The sequence below is a fragment of the Malurus melanocephalus genome, unplaced genomic scaffold, assembly GCF_030028575.1.
Source record: "Malurus melanocephalus ecotype Western Australia unplaced genomic scaffold, MMel_1.1 scaffold_322, whole genome shotgun sequence".
NCBI classification, from domain to species: domain Eukaryota; kingdom Metazoa; phylum Chordata; class Aves; order Passeriformes; family Maluridae; genus Malurus; species Malurus melanocephalus.
The window spans coordinates 316,654-338,482 of NW_026623554.1; the positions used below are offsets into that span (position 1 = coordinate 316,654).

The 21,829-nt window shown below is 45.4% G+C and overlaps 1 protein-coding gene across 2 annotated transcripts in view; it reads right to left on the reverse strand.

Annotated features, from left to right (window-relative positions):
* Nucleotides 1–1,472: 1,472 nt before the first annotated feature.
* The window catches only part of MYO7A (myosin VIIA), a 96,494-nt gene continuing 76,137 nt past the window's right edge, over nucleotides 1,473–21,829 (reverse strand). For both annotated transcript variants that reach the window (XM_057377724.1, XM_057377723.1), the window contains 22 exons: nucleotides 21,412–21,538; nucleotides 18,901–19,020; nucleotides 18,018–18,191; nucleotides 16,660–16,887; nucleotides 15,193–15,363; nucleotides 14,082–14,199; nucleotides 13,681–13,807; nucleotides 13,397–13,566; nucleotides 13,099–13,289; nucleotides 12,418–12,542; nucleotides 11,532–11,689; nucleotides 10,887–11,040; nucleotides 10,616–10,771; nucleotides 10,149–10,254; nucleotides 8,390–8,503; nucleotides 7,294–7,381; nucleotides 6,461–6,567; nucleotides 6,076–6,261; nucleotides 5,196–5,312; nucleotides 4,639–4,722; nucleotides 3,998–4,117; nucleotides 1,473–3,294 (listed from right to left, as the gene is read on the reverse strand). In XM_057377724.1, the coding sequence (XP_057233707.1) occupies nucleotides 3,205–3,294; nucleotides 3,998–4,117; nucleotides 4,639–4,722; nucleotides 5,196–5,312; nucleotides 6,076–6,261; nucleotides 6,461–6,567; nucleotides 7,294–7,381; nucleotides 8,390–8,503; nucleotides 10,149–10,254; nucleotides 10,616–10,771; nucleotides 10,887–11,040; nucleotides 11,532–11,689; nucleotides 12,418–12,542; nucleotides 13,099–13,289; nucleotides 13,397–13,566; nucleotides 13,681–13,807; nucleotides 14,082–14,199; nucleotides 15,193–15,363; nucleotides 16,660–16,887; nucleotides 18,018–18,191; nucleotides 18,901–19,020; nucleotides 21,412–21,538 (3,031 nt within the window). In that variant the 3' untranslated portion in view covers nucleotides 1,473–3,204. The remainder of the gene's footprint in view (nucleotides 3,295–3,997; nucleotides 4,118–4,638; nucleotides 4,723–5,195; nucleotides 5,313–6,075; nucleotides 6,262–6,460; nucleotides 6,568–7,293; nucleotides 7,382–8,389; nucleotides 8,504–10,148; nucleotides 10,255–10,615; nucleotides 10,772–10,886; nucleotides 11,041–11,531; nucleotides 11,690–12,417; nucleotides 12,543–13,098; nucleotides 13,290–13,396; nucleotides 13,567–13,680; nucleotides 13,808–14,081; nucleotides 14,200–15,192; nucleotides 15,364–16,659; nucleotides 16,888–18,017; nucleotides 18,192–18,900; nucleotides 19,021–21,411; nucleotides 21,539–21,829) is intronic.

Below are 21,829 nucleotides of genomic sequence, written 5' to 3' on the forward strand. Positions count from 1 at the left end.
TTCTCATACATGAACCTTTTGTCAAATGAAGTGATCACAAGTGAGAGGGAAACATTAGGTTTCAGAGTTATCTGTGCTGAGTAGCATCCAAACTTTTCCAAGTTGAAATTGTTAAGTATTTTGGAGGCTATAAGTGCAAAAAAGGAAGCATCCTCCTTTGGAAAAAGGCTAAAGGGCTGATGAATTGTTGTAGAGCAGCTCCAGATCTGTGAAATATGGGAAGTGGATGTGTTAGGTTCCCCTCCCCATGCCTTGCCATATATAGCTGGTTCGTAACTTTTCATGRGTACCACTCGTGGAGGTGTGTAAGCAGCAAAAGCAGGAGGTGGGGAGTGTGTGGGTTGAGTGTGGTGTGCACCAGGGGCTCCCCAACCTGTCCCTTGGTGTTCAAGTGAGGGGCTTGGCTGTGGTCCCCCAACTGGTGCCAYTAGCATGCGCTGGGAAAAGCCACCTCAACGCTCTTTGGTCCATGGATCTAGCTGCTGCTTGGCCAATAAGCACTGGTAACTCCATATACTCACCCTCCTCATCCTCAAAGCCTTGCCTAGCAGAGCAAGGCCCATTAGACCTGTGGTCTCCTTTAATGCTTTACACTCTGTCACATCTCTGCTACTAATTTTGTTGCTTCACAGGTAGTGGGGTCTGACAACCTTGTAACACAAGCATTTCACCCAAAAATTCCTACATCTAGTGATTCAGATCAAAACTGACTGGAAGATTCAGCCCTTGTCTTDGAGGACAAGCAATGGAGACTCCCAGACTTCAGGTGTTTTTACCCCAAAAGAAAATATTTCTATTAATTTCCAGTCCAGGTACAATAATGGTTTGCTCCCCATTGTTGGATACTCTCACGAGGAGTTGCACTGTGGAAGGTCACCAGAACCCAGGAGCCCTGAGCCCACCCTTCCCCCWGGAGATGTCACCACAACTGCACAGTGCAGAACAGCCTCCCACAAGCCACTTGATGCTTTTTAATTGGAGTATTTCACTTGGACATAGGTTTTTTCATGTTACATTGCTTGGTGTGAATACAAAGAGGCCAGCAGATGCTAATACATAAGACACARGTACACGCACACAGAGTCTCAACCTCCCCCAAAGTTATGGGGTGCATGGGAGGCCAACAGAGCTATAAGTGCAGGGATTAAGGTGATGGGAGGGGAAAGATGACCCAGGACAGCTTTGGAAAACACTGCTATGCGCCATCATCTGCTGAGGGTGCTATGGGAGGCAGGGACAGCTGGAGACTCAGAAAAAGCAGTGGTGATGATAGGCATGTGTCTAAGGACAGATGAGATCCCTGGGACTGCTGGATCATGGCAGCTGGGGAAGGGAGAGAAATGTCAGAGATGGATGGTGAAAAAGCAGCTGGGCTTCCAGTGTAGCTTTGGTTGATGTAACAATGCTCCCATCACCAGAGTGCTTTGGGGAGGGGATGATAGAGGATCTCCTACAGCCCTGTCGGGCTGCACAGATCTCACTCACATTGAAGGAGCAACCAAAATCCTAAGTCACTGCTGCATCCCACTTGTATGTCACAATCCTTGAGGTCTGGTAGGCAGCAATGCCAATTCTGCCTGGCACACAGTGGTGTCAAAGACCTGAACTCAGCTGAGCTTGACAGAGCAGCATGTGACACCCCACAATATGGACTTGTACAAAAGCAGTCAAACCCAGCACAATGCACAGGACCAAGAGAGGTCTCAACAACTACTGAGATCCACTCAGTGTTAGTGACACCAACACCAGATCTTGGTGGACAATTGTCACCTCTCCTAATACCCCACACCCAACCATGTGCTCCTTTGAAGCCTGGATTTTGGAAAGGCACCCCTTCATTCTCCCAAACACAACACGGTTTCAGCCTCCTCTCTGCCAGCAGGTCTCATCTCTGCTCCAAAGCAGGCTGCTCCGCATTGTGTGGCATTGGGTGGCAGATGAGACGAACAACCAGCAGATGAGTACAGCCAAAGAKGGAGAAAAGCCCACTGAAATCAAGGACCTGCCCTTGCTGTGAGTGATTCAGGTCCAGGTGGGACTCATGAAGAGCTGCTTTATACAGGAGCACACACACAAAGCACAATGAAATCATCAGCTGGTACAAACCCAATGGCCAAGTTCACGTTGAATTACAGCTCAACATAGGCTTGGCCTCAGCCTTCCAAGCATTGGGTGTTCAAAACCCCTACAGCCATATTGAAGCCTRCAATAAAAGTCCTCCCAAGGTTAATTTTTCTGGACACAGGGAGAAGAAGGAGTGAATTCATTTTCCAAGCTTCCCTTCCAGCTGAGYCCTTAAGTTGGGAAAAATGTGCCTTACTTCACCACTGGCAGTCATGGCTCTTGGGGAGTCCCAGGGCAAGGGATTGTTCTGCAGGTTGCCCTCAGCCCCAAGTCAGCATCCAGATACCGGCACAAAATGCAGGATTTTTTTTTCCTTTTTAATATTTTAAAAAATAAATAGAAGAAGAAACAAAACTTTAAAATTTGTTCTTTAAATATTTCCAGCATTGCACAGATAGCACTTTAGTACTCTAGCCTGTTCAATCAGTAATTTGTTTATTCTGATTCCTAGTTAAAATGTGCTCCTCCCAGCCTGCTTTTTCCTTGTATCCTGAAGAACACAGTGTATTCTTTTGTACTGACAAAAAAAMCAAGCTCTGCAGTGTTCATTGGACRTCTTTCCAGCACGGGTCAGGGCTCTGTTATTCCTCTTCAAACCTGAAATTCCCAGAACTTCACCAAAAATGTGTTAGCATCCTAACAGCTCTCATATTAAAGAAAAAAAAAACAACAAATGAAAACAAAGCAAGCCACACACGCACACACACACACACACACACACAAATCCTCGTCCAAGAGCCTTTGTGATGCCAACCATGGAGTGCAGGCAGATCTCCTGCTGGAGCGTCTTTGCCTTGGTCAGTCTCTGAGAGCAGTGGTGTCCCCTGGAAATCTTTGAGGTGTAGGATGGAGTTGGGATGCAAGGTGAGGAAGGTGAATGGGAGGTCAGAGATAGTCATCTTCGCTGGAAGGGGAGGTGGGATTGGAGCCCTCAAGGTCAGAGTCCAGTGAACTCCCTGATGGTGTTCGGCTCATCTTCCACATCTGGGAGGCAAAGTTTCTTGCCCAGCTGCACGGGTATCCCACAGCCCTCAGCTGGTAAATCAGCCCCATGACCACGTGCCAGTGGCTTCTTGCAGTTCACTTGCTACCCTTTGCACTCCTCTGTTTGCTCATGGCTGTTAGCATCTGGCTGATGTACGAGGTCAAAAGATCATCCATCTTGTACCCCTGAGGAGAAGAGAGAAGACATTACCAGCCTCTAGAGCACAGTTTACAGTCTTTGGCTTGTGCCTCTTGAACACGCTGGCTACCAGCTGTTGACTTTCAAGTTTTCAGGTACATTTTGACCTGTTCCATCATTCTCCTTGGGTGAAACCACCACAAGGAACACTGTCCAAATGTAATTTGCAACATTGAGAGAGATTAACTCCCTGTCCCAGGATGGTCCTGTGGCTAAGGGCATGGAGAGCTTTGGATAGGACATGAATTTTCGAATGACCAATAAAATACCAAATGCTTCAGATTAGTTACAATTAATCCAGAAGTCTTCATCCTTTGTGCTATGGGCTTAAAATAGGAGGTTTGTTGCTGTGATTGTTACTAGGGGCAAGCTGGGTAAATTATATTGGTTAAAGGCTCAAGAGTATCACTTGAGCCCATAKCAGCTTTAGTGAGTTTTTCAGTCCAGTGATAGGGAGCAGTCCCCCAGGTTCCTGACATGGCAACATCCCCAGCACGTTAGGCTTGCTTGTACATTGGATGATGGACCAAGTGAGAGCCCTGATTCATTGAACAAAGCCATGGGAAATTCAGAAGGAAAAAAAAGGAAGTATCAGCTGCTCTCCTGAGAGACCACTTTCAGCCCAGAGAATCCCTGAGACACAATTTGCTGCCAAAGTCAGAATTTGGTCTAATCTCTAATGCTTCTTACCAGGGAGGTCTCACAGAGCAGCTTGCTTCCTCTCACCAAGTTGCCAATGGTTATGTGGAAGTACGTGTTGCCACTGCTCCAGTTGGAGATCTTGGTGAAGGGGTGAGTGATGAGAATATCCTGGAGGGAACACAAGACTCACACTCAATATGCAAGAGCCTCAACTTCCATCAAGGGCTGTGGGCACTTCTCATGTCCCTGGTCACATCAGAACAGACCAATGATGTCTGCTGTGATGAGACTCATAGGAATGGCAGTAAGATGCAAGACTCCAGGTGCTCCAGAGCTTGTGAAGGACTGCCATAATAAATGACCATGCAGGTAGTGGAAGTAACTAGTAGAATCTCATTTACTCCAGCTCCTGTCCTATTGCCTGTGAAAGGATTAAGAAAGGAGTGTGTATATCCTCCAGGTACAGGCCCTAACAGTTGGTGTTCCCAATCCATCTTTTGCTGAAAAAGAGCTGGCTCTGTGCAACAGCAAATTTCTGCCTCCAGAAAGTTTTCTGTCCATCCAGCCTTTCTAACTAGGCTTAAAAAAAACCTCGCTAAGTTCTGAACAACACTCTCTTTGGGATGGCTTCTGTGAGGGCTTGGGGACTGGGCTTAGGAGCATCTGGTCAATACCTAATTTTTGCTTACCTTGGTTTTGGGATCAATGAGGCTGACTCCATGCTTATTGATGGCAATTAGAAGGATTTCTGGATAATTTGGCTCTGTAGTTTGCTGTTGAAAAGGAGATGAACTGGTTAGGGGATGTGTCATGCAAAATCAGACCCCTTCTTATTTCCTCTCTCCCTGTCTTCTCCTGAYCCCACTGGCATCTACTGTCCTTGATGGAACTCTAGTGCCATGGTTGATGGTCTGGATTTGGTTTGTGGTGGGTAGAGACACATCCCTTGGAAAACTGCAGGTTCCCCTTTGCCTTGGCAAAACAGAGAAGGGCTCTTGTGTTCAGCAGCACAGCTGTGGAACAGCCCAAATGACTGAGATATGCTGAAGCTCTACAATGCTTCTGTCTGTTTAAAGAGGCAGGGCAGCAATGAAYGAGTGTATTTGCCCTTTACTGATAGAAATATATCACACTTTTTCCTTAATTCATCAGGATTGTCCCAGTCTGGTTCAGATCTGGGACCCCTCTGTGGTACAGGGCTACTGACCTTGGCTAAATCTGCCAGAGAACCCCCCAGGGCAGGTACCTTCACTTCAAAAAATGCTGATCCAAATGTAGGCCACTTGAAGATAATCTTTAAAAAGGCAAGCTTGGCTTCTTCTCTTGTTTTGCCCGCATGTTTGTTATAGTACGCCACGATGGACTGCAACAGAGAATACAATAGACATGGWGAGCCTGCACTACCTGGAACTAAGGGGGTTCGCAGGGAAGGAGCATCAGTTGCACAGTGATAGACTCATAGAATAGTTTGGGCTGGAAGGGACCTTTTAAAGGTCATCTAGTCCAACTCTCCTGCAGTGGACAGGGCCACTAGAGAAGGTTGCTCTGAGTCCWGTCCAACCTGACTTKGATGTTTGGTTCTAGCCTCTGTTCCAAAGAACACTTCAAAAAAGTGCTGGCTGGTCACTGGAGCAGGGCCTGGAACCAAGGCAGGTCCATCTTCGATAAGCTGAGCTGCTGACGCCATTAAAGAGATTATAAATTTTGATTATCCAATTTATGCAGCAGAGGAGACTGAGACACCTTCAACCCAGAGATGCTGATAGATAGAAAACATAAAGGATTTATCAGACTATTTCTTGACAGTAAGACTCATCTAATATTTTCAGGCTAGGCCTGTCTGAACCCGTGCATGTTTCCATCTGGCTTTGCAGCCACCACTACAGCCACAGACTCAGGACAAAGAAAACCCAGGGCGAAGCATGTGTATATGAACATAAAAAAAAAGCACATACAATTGCTCCTCTTGGTGGTGCCAGGGAGCCTGAAACTCTGATAAGGCTCAAGAAGAACCAGGGGTCACTCATTCTGGCAGCCCAGCTTCAACACTGAATGTCAGACAAATCACCCGAGAGACTGGGCTTCCCTCAGCCAGGCCTGGCGTTTGAATCAAGCTGCTGGTTTACCCTTTTCCAGTCATCTGGRGAGATCTGTCGGATGAGGTCCTGAGGCACCAGTTCCTTCAGGAGCTTGGGGATGCTGGGGAAATAGGACTTGTCATCCTCAAACTTGACCCGGTAGATGAGAGCYGCCAGCTGCAGGACCTCTTCCCGTGAGCACTTGTGGTAGCCACGYAGGTACTTTGGTAACTCCTGCATGGAGGAAAGAACAACTGAGAGGTAGACAGGATGCCCGTGGACCTTCACCCTCAGATATTAAATGTGGAGTTTGTGAGGGTATCCAGTCCCTGGCTAAGAGGCTGTGCCCTGTGTCCATCCCCAGATGGAAAAGTCTTTGCAACCTAATCCTAATCCCTCCCGAGTCTGAACTGCTATTGCAGTCCTGGTGTACCTGGTAATAGTGGAAGATCGAGTCTGCCATCGAGTCTTTTCCAGGAGTTGTGTTGGTCCACAGTTTTTTCATGAAGAACACTTGGTAGGTGAGGGAAGGCACTATACCTGTGTGAGGGAAGTAAATATATACGATGACCTCCCAGGTGATGTCCCCAGGATAGTGCAGAGAGCACATCCCCATCAGTGTGGCCCAACAGGTCACAAAATCAYTGAGGTTGGAAAASACCTSTAAGATTGAGTCCAACCATTAACCTAACACTACTAGGTCCACCACTAAACCATGTCCCTAAGCACCACATCATCRTATTTTTAACACTAGAGGACAATGATTCCACCACTTCTGTGAACAGCCCATTCCAATGCTTGTGGCAGACTATGTAGTACCTGGAATAGGGGTGGGCACTGAGGCCCCAGCAACAAGTGGCCCTGTGGGTTGGGCTTGGGTGTCAGAGAGCTGTCAGCCTCCAGCCCCAGGGACATTGGCACTCAGAAAGGCATTGCCAGGCCAGCACGGAGGCTGCTGTCAGAGACGGGATGTTGCATGTCTCKCAGCATCTTGCAATGCCAGTGCCTGCTTTGCTGGGAGGGACTGGCTGGGCTTTGCTAAAGGTGGGGCTTTAAGYRCCCTGCTCTGTCCCCYAGTGCCACCCCAAGCYCYGGCTGACTCRTCATTCAGGGACTCTTGGAGTGGCCATGCTCACCTGGCCCTGAGTGGCCAAGCCATGGGTGTCCCTCAGGGGCAGCCACAGGAAGGCCGCAGGTCACAGAGGCCAGAGCAGGGGCTGTGGGAGGGCTGTGTGTGACCCACAATGGAAAAAAAGTCATGATTACCATCTTTTGCTGGTCTTGCTTTCTTTATCCAGTCTGTCAGATGTCTCACAAAGTCAAAGAAGAAATCTCCCTCCGGCACGCTGATGACCTGGGGGCACAGCACATGGTCACAAAGGCTGAGCAAGTGAATCATTGAACTGAATCTCAGAATATCATTAGTTGGAAGAAATCCAGAAGTCCATCTTCTGTCTTTGCACAGGATGCCCTCAAGAATCACACCATGTGCCTGACAGAATTGTCCAAACACTTCTTGAGCTCTGTCAGGCCTGGTGCTGTGGYCACCTCCCTGGGGAGCCTGTTGCAGTGCCCAACCAGAGRATGAAGAACCTTTTCCTCATATCCAACCCAAACCTCCCCTGACACAGCTTTAGGCCATTGCCTTGGGTCTTGTCACTGGTCATCATAGAGAAGAGACCATTGTCTACCCCACTAGGCTGAACAAGACAAGTGACCTCAGCTGCTCCTCATATGGCTTCCCCTCAAGGCTCTTCACCATATTTGTAGCCTCCTCTGATGCTCTCTAACAGCTTTATTTCCTTCTTATATTGTGGGGCMTAAAACAAGTGGCAGGACATAGCAGGCAGGGCTGGCCATTGCCCTGTCTCCTGTAGTTGTTGCTCACTGTTTTGTGCAGCTCACACTGATGTGTTACAAACTGCTGATGTGAGAAAGCCACTGCCAACACCTTGCTGCAGGCTCTGTCTCTAATTTCACCCATTACTCCTTATTGCAGCTTGTTTCACCAGAACAATTCCTTTTCTGATGACTATCTCCACAGATTTCTCCCCGTTGCCAGAGGCAGCTCTAAGATGCACATTTTTCCTACTTGGTCCTTTCTTATATGCCCAAACTCAGCAACAGGCTAGGAGAGCTTGGCCCATCTGTGTTTTTAGTCCTTTGGGGTGACTGCTGGAAGTCAGAGCTGTGGGACTGCAAACCTCACCTGTGTCAGGTCAGATGTGACTCAGAAATGCCACACAGTTTGTAGAGAAATGCTTCTCACCACACGGCTCTGGCTCCACCCATGTGTACCCATTGGCAAGCAGGTTGTCCYGAGTCTCTCAGGGCTACCTCAGCCTCTGGGTGGCTCACTCACCTTGTCAGAGATTTTGACGAAGAGACTGAAGCCCTCAGAGGACTTCAGGAGCAGCCTGTTGGAGATGTTCTGGCAGAAGTCCTTGGCTTTCGTGCTGGATTCCACCTCAAATGCCTACAAAGAGAGGAAGATCACCACTGCTATTTAAGGGTYCATTTCCACTTTTTGCTCTCTTTGGGGAGCTCCTGTCCATACATAGAGGGATTTAGATGCCCACCACCAGTGAAATCAGTGACACTGTGGATTGTGGCTCTGTGCATTGGAAGGGATGTCTGCAGGAGCTCTGGCATGCTACTCCTTCACCATTGTGCTTTGTGATACTCTGTCTACATCCTGTAGACATCCTTCCTGGCTTATCCAGAGGTCTCCAGGCAATGTAAGAGATTTTTCTGGTCTAACAGTGCAGAACTATTTTTTCGAGGGAAGAGAGGTGGGAAAGACAGAGTGYGAGACCTCCAGGCTGATCTCTCCCAGCTGTCTCTCCACTGATGATGAGGAGGCCAGATACCCGGCTCAGACCAGGCCTAAGCCAGATGCCTGATTTTGAGATAGCTGAATAGTGGGAAAAATGACTCCTGATTTATGGATATCCAAAGGCCTGTCCCATTTGTATGCACATCCCAAGTCTGGTTTTGCCTTTTGAGCTGTACRCAGCATTTACATTGCCTCAGTTTTGCTCTGCCCACTTAACGAGATTCAGTTCATAGCAGTTTAAGAAAATTGAGCTTCTGACCACCACAAGCACGACTGTGTTTGCCTGAACCACCAAACCACCAGGATCTGTGTTCCACATCCCACAAGAGTGATCTGGAGCTCAGTGCTGCTAATGCTCMGCAGCACTTCAGTGCAGATGCATGTTGTAGAGAATGATGCTACTCTGCCAGTCCACCTGGTGACTTCCATGGCCAAACAGATCACAGCAAACCCATCACAGTGCAGAAGTCTTCACTGCCTCCTACTATTGGCTCTTACAAAATGCATGTGTATAAAGCAGTGTCATGGTCATTGCTGGCCATGCAGGAAAAAATGCTCAAAGTGATGAGAAACCCCAAAAGTCCTCTCAGCTCTCCATTACAGACAAACAAAGGCATGCACATCCTTTTCCTTCCATGGGTGTGGACTGCTTTGCAAATAAACCCACTTGGAAATACAGGAATTTAGTTGTACCCGAGGGCACGAGGGAAGAGAGAGATGTGAGCCTCACAGGAAGACTAATCAGTAGCGTGARACAGCAGCATCTGCAAGGACATGCCTGCCTGCTGGCATCAATATGACTAGCTGCCTTATCAACATACAAGGTGCTTAATGAGAGGTTCCTGAGTGCAGGTATGATTTCTGTGTCATCTCAGGTCAGAAGGCACCATTTCAGTCACCTACTTGTCAGTGCTGCAACAGTCTGCCCAGTCCCCAGGGAGCCCCATCATGGTACCCCCTGSTTTTCATTGGGTGGACAATATCTGTTGGTCCAGGCTCCAAATAACTGAGAGCCAAGGCTTGYGAGCTACTCTGAGTGAATGGATGAACCCACCCAGCTTCCCTCTTTCTGCAGTCCTACTATAAGGTCTCCAGTGAACACCAGCAGAGCACCCATATCTTGAAAAACCCTCATTATAACAGATCAGAGTAGACAAGGATGCATTTTCCTTGTAATACTTCGGCCCAGAGTCCTCTGGAAAGGCTRAGCTTTTCTGAATCAGAATTTTAATAAGAAAATTGACAGCCATCCTGACCAAAAAGAAATTCTTTCTCTCCCATTTACCTCATCGGTGTCATCAGGGAAGTAAACCTTGTGGAAAATTTGGGTCGTTTTGTGTTGAATGGCTTCCACTTCTACCAGATGGGGTGGGTATTTCCTGGATCCATTCCTGCAAAATTGGAGGTTACAAGTGTTACAGCATCATCAAAGCAAGAATCCTCTGTTTAAATCTTCCCTTTTAATGCRTATTCTTTTTGAGTAACTTCAGCTAGTTTCCTTAATATAAGTTTTCTTTTCCTCCTAAAAAGAAGCAAGTGACTTAAGTGGACCTGGACAAAGTTGATTAATTTTTGTTTCCCTGCACTGCTTATCAGCAACCCAATGTCCGTTTCAATCAATTTGGTGGAACAGAGAGAGGCTGTGAGCTTTCACTCTGCCCCCAGTCACCAAAATATCTCCTAGCTGTATTTTCTCACATATATTTGCATGTTGTAGTTCAGTCAGGACTAAAAGGTCTTTTGGTGTCATACCTCAAGGCTTTCTGGAGTCTCTGGATGCAGTCTGCTGCCAAGGGGTGATGTTTCCGGGACTGTAGGAACCTCTGGACATGGGGCAAAAGGATGTTACTCGGAGGGAAAAGGCCTGTACACAACCACAACAGCTCCCAGCCTTTCTCTTCACTGTATCTGCACAAGAAGAGACCCAGGAGAAAAAGAAGTCACTCATGGCACAGACACTTCAGATCTGGTGTGCCCAACACAGTCTAGGGCATTTGGGCCAAGAGGAGTGAACAGCTCTTACTTGATGTGGTTGTCTGTGAGCTGCTTGAGGGTCTGGCAATAGATTTCATCCTTCAGGGGTTCGGCTTTCAAGGCACCTTCAAATATTTGGTCKGTCAGCTCATTGACTGAGCGGGTCCTTTTGGATGGGTAGTCACCCATGTATTTCAGCACTGGTGGAGGTAGGAGTCAAGGATCAGCTAACTGGGATGTTTGGGAAAGCCACTCTGTTAGTGATGCTGTTAAAGACATCCTACACATGACTACAGAAGGGGCTGCAAGGGGATATTCAGACATCAAACCCTGTCCCCATATGGACTGGTCTGCATCCACACTGGTTAGGGCTGTGGCCCTCCACAGCAGCCTCATTTTGCAGAGAGTCAGCTGAACCAAGACASCACAGCGCCAGTGAGTGTGGACCAGCAGGACTCAAGAACTGGTCCCCTTATCTTGATTTCTTAAGAAATAGACACAGCTCAGATTTCAAAGATGCTTAAGCAGAGATCTGTGGCACAGACTTGTCTCCAGGCCTATGACATAGTCCTACAGCCCTCAAGAGGGACCACAAACCTTTCTGTGGGCTTTGCTTGGGGCCCTAAAGAGCCTGTTCAGCCCTTTGCCTGTCAGACCCGTTGCTCAATGGCATTCCCAAGCAGAGGAAGGATATCAATAAAGGCCATACAGGCTTCTTGGGACAGCTCCTCGCTGCCCAGGATCTTTTTCAGCAGCGGCTGTTTGATGGGCTCACGGGTGTAACACCACAGCTTGTCCTTTCCACGGCTCTTGGTGATCATGACCCGGCTGAGGGTGTGCTTTGGAGGTGGTCTGGTGGAAAATGCAAAGCAAGAGGTGGAGAGGTTACAGGGATAAAAGGGACAGCTTGTGGCCRGTGCTCCACCTAGGAAGGCTGCTCACAGCACCTGGCTAGTGAACTCCTACATCAACTGGGATGTCACAATTTAGCAAGTATGCAGCTCCARCTCCACACAAAGATGACCACTTGTACTTTCTCACAGCTCAGAAAAGTCTCTTTCAGACCCTACTCAAGTACTGCTACCACAACCACCTACCCTATCCCAAAAAGCTTCTAACCACAGGAAGCATGATGGCAATGAATSGTCTGGGCAGCCACACCAAAAGAATATCACCTAGCAGTACAAGCTGACCAAGGGGAAGACATCCCAGATGATCTGGTCTGCCTGTTTGGATTGACAGCCCATCCAAGCAGAAGTGGGAGCTTTGCTCAGCTGCATTCAGCAGTGGTGCACATTTAAATTTTTGGAGCTGAGWTGACAATGTCTGTATAGTCTAAGCACATCCTCCCATATAATATTAAATTTTACATTGTTACACCTTTGCTGAGAAGAAATCCTTTGTAAAACCCTCTCTGTGGGAAACCTGCAGTTCAAATGCCATGACCTAAACTGGAGGTTGCATTTTTACAGTCACATAATGGGGTATTCAGAATCTTTTCCAGTAGCAAAATATTCCTGATTCCCAAGCTACCTGCAGATGGATTCCTATAATTTTTGAGGATGATTTAAAAAAATCACCTAAAATAATCATAGGAAAATTCCTCCAAGGTGTATGGCTTTACTCTCTCTTCACTGTCTGAAATTGCCATCTGAGAGGTTCTGATAACATCTTGTCGTTGGTCAGGGGTCATTGTGACCAGGGCCTGTGGGATGAAAAGTTTTTTTGTTACCTGGTATATTTGAAATAAAATATATCTGATGTGTTCAAAGATAGGAAGCAGAYACAAAACAACAAGGATAGTGAGAATGAGAATAATCCATAAATTCTCCTTAACAGTCACTAAGATCTGTGCAGTTGTTAKTTCTCTGTGCCATTCTCAATCACTAATGCAAGGAATAACAAATGTTTCCATAGTGTGGATCATTTCCCCATGAAAATAATGTGCTTTGGATCCTACAGCTCTGTGTGTGGATGGAGCCATTCACTCCAACCACAAATACACCTTTAAGGATTCAGGCCAGCTGGAGGAATTTACCACAAAACATGGTTATTCCAAGTCACAAGTTTGTGGTGCCCTGAGTGCCAAGGTCCAAAGAAGGGCCAAGATCACTTTTACCTTGGACAACTTGTCACCTCTGTCATCCACTTTGGTTTCTGCCTTACCTTCAGGGAGACTCTGGCCAGACCTAAGCACTTCAGGAAGGCTTTGACCTCCCTGGGCATTGTACCAAGTTGTGTAATTCCATAAGAAAGCTTACCACAATCTCCAGTGGAGGCATGGTGACTGTAGGCAAGACATAGACGGAATCAGTTGGGAAATCCCCTCTCTGCTTGGTCCGTTCGTTGAACCCATTAGCCCACCCTGAGTTCATCACTTGTTCTCCTGTGTCCTGGTCCAGAACTATCAGGTCTCCTTTAAGGAAGCTGAGGAACCCAGATTCTTCTCCCACTGCAAAAAAAMCCCAACCATTGGTTTAAACTGTTTTTTTTTCACAAATTCTTTGGGAATTTTAAATATATTTATATGCTTACCACTGAACTGGACTATTTACTTGCCTGGGTTTGGGTTGTCTTGGAGAGTGACCACATACTTGGATCGTTTCCTTAGTCCTTCAAGGAAGGTCACCACCAGGTCCCGGATATCCTCTGCATTGTTGGAGGTGAAAGTGTATTCATCACCTTTAATGGTGGCCAGGGTGAAACTCTGCCCTTGCAGCTTTCCTCCTCTGGGTTACATTTTTATAGGAGACATGAATATGAAACATTATGACATCCAGAGGCAAAGCCTAGAAAAGKACTGATTTATGGTGAGATTGCCAGCTAAGTCTGTTCCTCCTTACCTGCTGCTTGACACAGCTGTGATCTCTGGGAAAGAGAGCTCTAAGAGAACCTGCTCCTGTTCATCCACAAAGTACACCCCTGTCCAGTTGACAGCTACAATCACATCATTTTTAGGCAGGCTTGGCCCTGGGTTGAAGACAAGACATTCAATCAGTTCATGAAGGGTGTCAGGATACAGAAAATGTTTCAAAGAAGGATGCAAAAAGCTCTGAGTTGTTTTAAAGAGAAAGAAATAGTGGCAGTCCCATAGCCTGAGCCATTGCTCATCAGGATGCAACAAAAAATAATGTATCCAAAAAAGACCAGGTAGATGGTCTCCTTTTTTTCTGTGGAATCCCCATCTCTCCTTCATTTTGCTTTAGAGCATCTTGTGCTCTGGGGGTGTGCTCTACTGACTCACCTGAGAATTTGAAGGCTTCATAAAACCGAGAAAACAGCAAAGGCCACTTGAAACGTGCAAAATCCACTACCTCTTCCTTGACCTTTTTTGGGTCTGTCCTCTTCTGAGTATAAATTCCCTGCAGAAAAAGCAGACCACAACAAACATGAARCAAAACACAGTTATATGCAGGAAGAGAGCAAGGAAAATCAAACCATGTAACCTGAAGATTTTGGAACAAATGTTAATGGAGGTCTCAGTGTGGCTAAGGGCCAAACAAACTACTACAGGAACAAGTGACAGTTTGGGCAAAGTCCTGGCCTTCAGTTTCCACTTCAGGGAATAATTTCACTTACAGAATACTGGGCAAGCATCTGGAGTGACCAGTGTCAGTGAGGTTCATCCCAGCTGACTATGGGTCTCCCTGAAGTAGCATTTACCAGTCAGCTTGACATCCCTTTAGCTGGAAGTGGACACTCATCCGCCCTTAAGCCCCTTATTTAGGGCATCCTTAGACACCTGACACTTCTGTACAAAGCTGACAGGCTGAAGGAGGATRTGCAAGATCCAAGTGAATCCCTGTGTCTCCATTGACAGTTAAGGTGAGGTGAGACTCCTATGCACATGGAGATGTTTACATTGTAGGGATCTTCATCTGAAGCTGGCTCCTGATGTTAAATGAACGCCCTTCCTCACGCCAGGAACATCACCCCTCATGAGTGCTGGGTAATGAGTTATGGAAAATGGTGTCATGTGAGAATTACAGAAATGTTCTAATTAAAGTCAGGGAGGTTTTATACAGTGATTGGCATAATAAGGCCCTGGCAGTGCCTGGAGACATGAATCACCTCTGTAATACAACCAGTAACACCACAATCTTGTGTAACAGGAATGTCACCCCAGAGATGGCATTTTGCATCTCACAGTAGATCTTTGCAGGTTATCTTCTGTCAGATCTTGCATAAAAACCAGTGGTAAAGCTGAATATGGTTAGTACAAGCCCTGCCCTTTCTCGCTGATTTAGCTTCAGGCCAGGCTACGAGCTGAGCTGCGATGTCTGACCTATGTTTAAAAGCCACATGAAGGTACTGAAGCACAATGTGGTCCTTGCCAGGTGATCTATTGTCCCCACCTTTTTATGTGCAGCGATAATGAGCTGAGCCCATTTYTCCACTGTTTTTGAAGCTGTGATCTCTCTGTCCGGAATGTAGGATGGAATTAGATTTAGCARCCTTTCCAGCACCATCTCTGACCCATAGTCCACGTAGTACTGCTCGGAAGCCAGTTCTGCCAGATCTTCCTCCTGTATGAGSCAAACAAACCAAGTTAATGCTGTTACCAGGTCACCACAACATCCATCCTCCACCACTCAAGGACCCTAGTGGAGGCTAGGTGCACTACAGAACTGTGTGGGGATGCTTCCTTTTGGCAGAACTTCATCTTTTGCAGCTTTTTGCAGATCTAAAGTTCAGAACATTAACCACTGAAAGCTATGATTAAGCCTTGATGTGTTCAGTGACCAGCACCACACAACACTGTGCTGTGTGGAAATGTTTGTCCCAGTCTTTCCTTRCAGATCAGTCTGTTGCTGATGCCTGCAGTCAGCAGTGCATTATTTTGCTATGGCAGACAAAGCTTAATGATTGAAAACTGTATGTATCCATAATTTCCCACATTTCGGAGGCGCAGCAACTGCCCCTGTGCATAATGCAGAACTGTAAAACATCCCAGAGTGCAGCTGCATTTCAAGCACTTGCTGTGAAGCAACAGAGCTACTGAAATGGTAATAGCACAAGGAGACCAGGAGCAACAGAAGGTGCAGGAGAAAGGGCAGGACTTCTGATGGGATCCAAGAGCTRCAGTTTATTCAATATAGATGTGAAAAGATGACTTAGTTTACAAGGTGACTGGACTTTACCAGATCACAGGAGAAYGRTCTGGTGTTGGGGAAGWGAGATATCTTCAATKTGATACCTGGATGATTTTGAACAGRAAGAAAAACAAACCCAAAACAACCCCACAAACAAAAAAAATTGGCTATGTGCCTAAAATTCCCACCCAAAAACCATGATGGACATTTTCAGAGATTTTGATGTTTCCTGAAAAGCCAATTTCACACTGCAATAATTCTGTAAACTCTCAGACTCTAATGCCGTAAGTTTAAGCTGCCAGTGTCTGTTCAGTATGTGGCAACATTATGGGGTTTGGATTGTATGGGAGAGTTCTGGGTACCTTGCAAATGATCTCTGATGCCTAAGGCTTGGCAGGATTCACCAAGCAAGGCTCTCCTGTGTACTCCTGGTCTGGTGATCTGGTTACAGACTACCTGTGGCCCTCCAAATCGAGGCTGATGAGTGAAGTGCCTGCTCACTCTCCCATCCAAAATTCACCAGGAGAGAGTGCTCATGCAGCACATGGGAGCATCCAAGCCCAGTCAAGAGGATCTGATTGCTGTAGCTCCTGTTTTTCAAGTGAAGACCATATTGCCCAAGCTGATGAATGTCCAGGGAGGAATATTTATCATCCCCTTTGCTGTAACCTATTTCACCACCTCAAAGACACTTGTTGGACCAGACTGGGAGCTGCTGAGGTCACATACCTTGTCACACCGGTACTCCCCAAACTTCACCCCTCGCACGATCTGTTGGTAGATGAGATTGGTGGCCACGTTGTCCTCGCTCGGGTTGTGCCAGGGAGTGAAGATCTCCTTCCTGAAGAARAGCCTCCACGGCGCGTTGCGCTCCTGCGCTCCCTGCTCCTTGGCGTACTGCTCGCACTGGGACACAGCATCCATCACGTGGTCATTGCCACTCCCCAGCGACGACACCTAGGCAGGGCAGAGGGAAACGTGCCATTCACCTGACCACACACAGACCTTTCTAGGTAGAGAAATCTRTTTTGAGTCACTCAGCCAGACTTCCTTTATAACCAAAAATAATCAATGTATCTATGTCTTCTAGCCAGCCACGACTGAATAGTTCTACAGCATGGCTGGCTGAGCCATTCCATTTTGAGCTCCAGCTTTCCCTTCATATTGAAAGGAGAGCAGCAACATGATCCAGCAAAGCCGATTTTAAACTAGTGTTGATTCATACCGTACCATGGTCTTGGATCCAACCATGCTAAGCATCAGAAAAAAGCCATATTATAAAAGCATGTCCTGTTACAGAAATTTACRTGTCTTCTCATTGGGGTCTGCCATGAAGCCCCTAAAACACTATGTCCCCTCAGACTTAGCATCCCTGGCTGAATGTCTCTTCAAAAAAGATGAAGCAGACGGAGTATAAACCTTTTTCTTCTACATCTGCAGGCAGAGCTGGCCATCTATTAGGTGCAAATATACTTAATCCACTTACACAGCAGCTGTTGGAATGCTTCAGTTTCATTGACTTTCAGGTGTTGTCTCACCTGATGCAATTTTACCTTTCTCATTTATGCTCACCTTTATTTTTACAGAATTTCTGAAAAGTATGTGCTTTTAGGTTAACTAAATCAGGTTAAATGCCAAAGCAAGCATGGCAGTTTGGATTTTAGTTAATTTTGGAAGTTTAATTTCAGCAATTAGCTTTCCAATTAAATTTAATTGGCTCCCTTGCATAAAAATCCAGGTTGTTTTACTGGAAATTCATGTCTAATAAGCTTGAGTGAGAGTAAAGAGCATAGCATAGTGTAAGTATATAGGTGGAAAGGAATTTCTGGAGGCTTCTGGTCCAGCACACTGGTTGGAGCAGGTGCATCTTTGAATGGGTTTCTCTGCATTTYCTTGTTGAATTCTGAATACCTCCAAAGAGATTTTCCTACAAGTCAGCTGCACAATTTTGACTACTCTTATTGTGAAAACTATGCTGACACTTGCACTGTCGAAATAATCCTTATGCCTTCTGGAAGTTATGTGACAGCAAAGAGAACCACCCCCTTCTGTCACAGTGCTATTCAGAAACAGAACTTAAGACATACCTTGTCAAAAAGTGCAATGTAGAGTGAAAAGCCGAATCGGTCCTTCAGGCTGATTTTGTCAGCCAAAGAATTACAGAGCTCTTTAGCAGTTGTTGCAGAGTCGGTCAACAGTGTCTTCGTTGTCCCATCCATAAATGTGACAGGCAGCATGATYGGCTTCTTGGACTTGGTAGCCTAAAAGATTAAAGTAAAACTTAATAATGTTACATGTATTTGGACACAATTTACCTGCATGCCCTTCCACCCCACTCTGGTAATCACTTAYTAAATCCTGATCCTGCTGAATGGTTGCTTTTCAGTGCTACCATATCATATTTATCAGTGGGATAATGTACAGTCAGCCACTGGAAGCACTTGGAAGTCACAGATATTTTATTTAATACATTCAGTCATCAAGGTGCCTAATCCAGTTAACAGAAGCATGCCTGGGAATGTTCATGGATGCTGAAGCACAGCTGTATATGCTTGCAAACCAGTATAGAAAAGAGCAATTTCCACACAAATTGCTTGTTTCTGCAATGGTTATCCCCACACAAGTCCCAGGGACCACTCACAGCAGTATGCAGCCACCTTCATCTGGAAGACAGTTTCCTAGAACACACRGGATTGCTCTGTGCCAGGCTGGCCTCAATGCCCAACAGCACTGTCAAGTGCATTCAGTTTACAGATATTGATGCAGCCAAAGGGATCGATCTTAAATATATTCTGGAGCAAAGCCAGGATGTACAGGGAATGCAAAATGTTGGAATATCTGAAAATTATTGACAGAAATTGGCATTTTGTTGCTCCACATTGTGTCCTGACAGAGATGTGGTTTTTGTGACAGTGAAAGGCTTAAACCCTGAGCCCCAGTTCCCTGGGGAGGACATGGAGGGGCTCATACCTGCAGCTCCAGCCAGCTGGGTGGCTGTGTCCTTGTCCCRTTGGCAAACGTCCTCCTCAGCCTCTCTTCACAATAGGGAGCATAACCTGGGGGGCCTCCGTTGATGAAGTTCCTTAAATACTGTTGGCAGCAGGGAACACATTGTTTAGACCTTTGGCTTGAGAGGCCAAGCATTTGCAAAGGTTCAAAAGCAATGTTTTATTGGAGAAAAGCCCTCTGGGACTAATGACAGTGACACCACTCAGGCCTGGATGTTCCTATATCCCATTACTGGAAGATGAAAGAGTAGGACAGTCTGCACCCCTGCCTTGTTCTTTTACCGTGCATTTCTGACCTCACAGGAGATAAAATACCAGGCTAGAGAGACCTTTGATTGAAGCCAGAGCAGCAGTTTTCTGTTCCTGCTATTGCTGCCACTGATTTCTATCTTTGCACTTTAAAGATGTATTGTAAAATGTTATTGAGTGCTGGCCAAAAAGATGGGAGTGAATGAAAAAGATGTGTAAGTAATGACCCAGGGGAATTGTAAGTGAATGCCACTCAGAACACTTAGCTGCCCGCACAAAAGATCTTTCACAATGACATTAAACAGGTATTTCCTTAGTTAGATTTTAAATTGCATTTTGGCCTAAATCAGAATTCGAAACACTTCAGTATATGTTAAAAATACAAACACATTATTGTAGAGGAAATTAAATCCAGCAATTTCCAAAACAACACAACAACAYAAAAGATAATACACTTAAAAATATTACACAAACATATTGACCAAAATGCTAGGTAATACTAATAATTCTGTAAATCAAATTTTTCTGAGAGACTTTATAAAAGAGTTCTCTGAATGATAACACAGAGCTGCTCCTTCAGAAGCACAGATTGCTCCCTAACACAGCCATAAATAACATGGCTAGAGAGACAGGCATTTGTGTCAATCACAACTTACAGAGACACTATGAGGTGTCTATGTAATGCAGCCAGTTTACAGGGGGGAAAGCTTGCAAATGATTGTAGGCAGTCCATGCAATGTAAAAGTGTAGTTTTAATTATGCTGTTGCTAATACCTCATCCCTGGAAACATTCAAGGCCAGGCTGAATTGGACTCTGAGTAATCTGGTCTAATGGAAGGAAACCCACCCCTGGCAGCACGGTTGAATTAGATGACATATAAAAATTTCTTCAAACCTAAGCCATTCCATGACTTTGTGATTCTACGGTCCTGTCATCTATGATTCTGGGTCTCCAGAATTACTAATTAATTATTGAAGTGAAGTGCTTCACTATCTTAAAGTAATCTTCTATTATTAAAGATCTAAACCAATACAACTTTCTGTGCCATACTTCTCAGATCTAACTTCCACACATAATTTAATTTTCTACCACTTTGCCAGTGATTTATCTTCTTTATTAGAGYTCACACTAACAAGGCCTGGGGATGAAGGAGGCATTTCTATTCTGGGCTTCAGCTCTTTCAGTGCTGAAGACGCAGTACCTAATCTGATATCTATGGAAATTAATGGAACATTTTCATTTCCAGTCAGGCATTTGAACAAATTGCCCAGGGAAGTGTGGAATCACCAGCCCTGGAAGTGTTAAAAAAAAAAAAAAGTAGATGTGGCACCTGTGGACCTGATTTAGTGGCACCTGTGGATAWGCTTTAGCAGTGGGCTTGGTAGTGGTTGGTCTTGATCTTAGACATCTTTTCCAACCTAATCACTTCCATGACTGYACAACTCATTTGGAAAGCAGACTGTTTAAATCTAGGCAACAGAATTTTGCACAGAAAAAAGAAAATCCTTAAGAAAAACCTGATTTTCAAAAGCGTCAGCCACTTAGCAGCTCCCAYGAACTTCAGTCCTGCTGATCCACAGGGCTGCTGAAGATGGATTACATGTCATCTCATGTGGCTAAATGGAATTGGATGTTTTCAATATGGCACATGGTGGGGAATCAGAGAGCACCTTTGCAAGTGTATTTCCACGTAAATTCAATCTTTCCTTTTCTATGTGCATTTTTTTARTATCAATTTAGAATACAACCAACTGAAAATATATTCCTTGCCAATTCTGGTAGATGTCTCAGGTCATACTGTCAAAGCCAGTAGATTCTTGAATGAATGCACAGACCTTTGCATATGAGAAATAGGGGAGAAATGTCAGCTCTTCTGGTTGTGCAAATTCCACTTGCAGCCTCTCACAAACCAATTTCCTGCAAGAAGTCACTTAATCATATCCTCACACATCTACAGTGCAGGAGGCATCTTTTAAACTGATTGTCTATATGATCTTCAGAGTTGCAGGAAGGAGAGTCACTTCTTAGCAGTGACTCATCTGATTCAYATTAGACATTGAACTTGGGATCATGCTTGCTTTTCTTAGGAACTTTGTCATCTTCATTTCTGGCTAAGACTGGGATTACCTCTGCTGTGAAACCCAAGAGAAACGCTGGTCCCATGAGTGCAAAAGAAAATGTATTGGCAGGTAATTCATGACACAAATGTCATCCACAATTTACCTTCACAAACTTCTCAGAAGGAGCAAAACATCCCACGCAGAGGGACATCAGGATCCAACCCCTGGCATGACTGCTTTTGGATGGGTTCTGGGTCAGCTGTTTGCAGATTTGACAATATATTTCATCCCTACAAGAGGAATGAAAAAAAAGTTAATAAAAAAAATTAGAGGAATTATTTAACATTTATCAATGTCAATTAATATAAAAACATAAATTGGCTAAACCAGTGATGTGTAAATGGCTTTCTTTTGACAGTTTCCAATTTTTGAATGTTTCATTTAGCAGCTGAAATGAGTTTGAGTTTTTCATTAGCAGACAATTAAAAATATTCACACAAACAAAAGAGATATAATGGTCAAATGGAAAAGAGAGTAGTGAGAAACAAAGAGTGAGCATTAAAAAAAAAAAAGCAATCCAG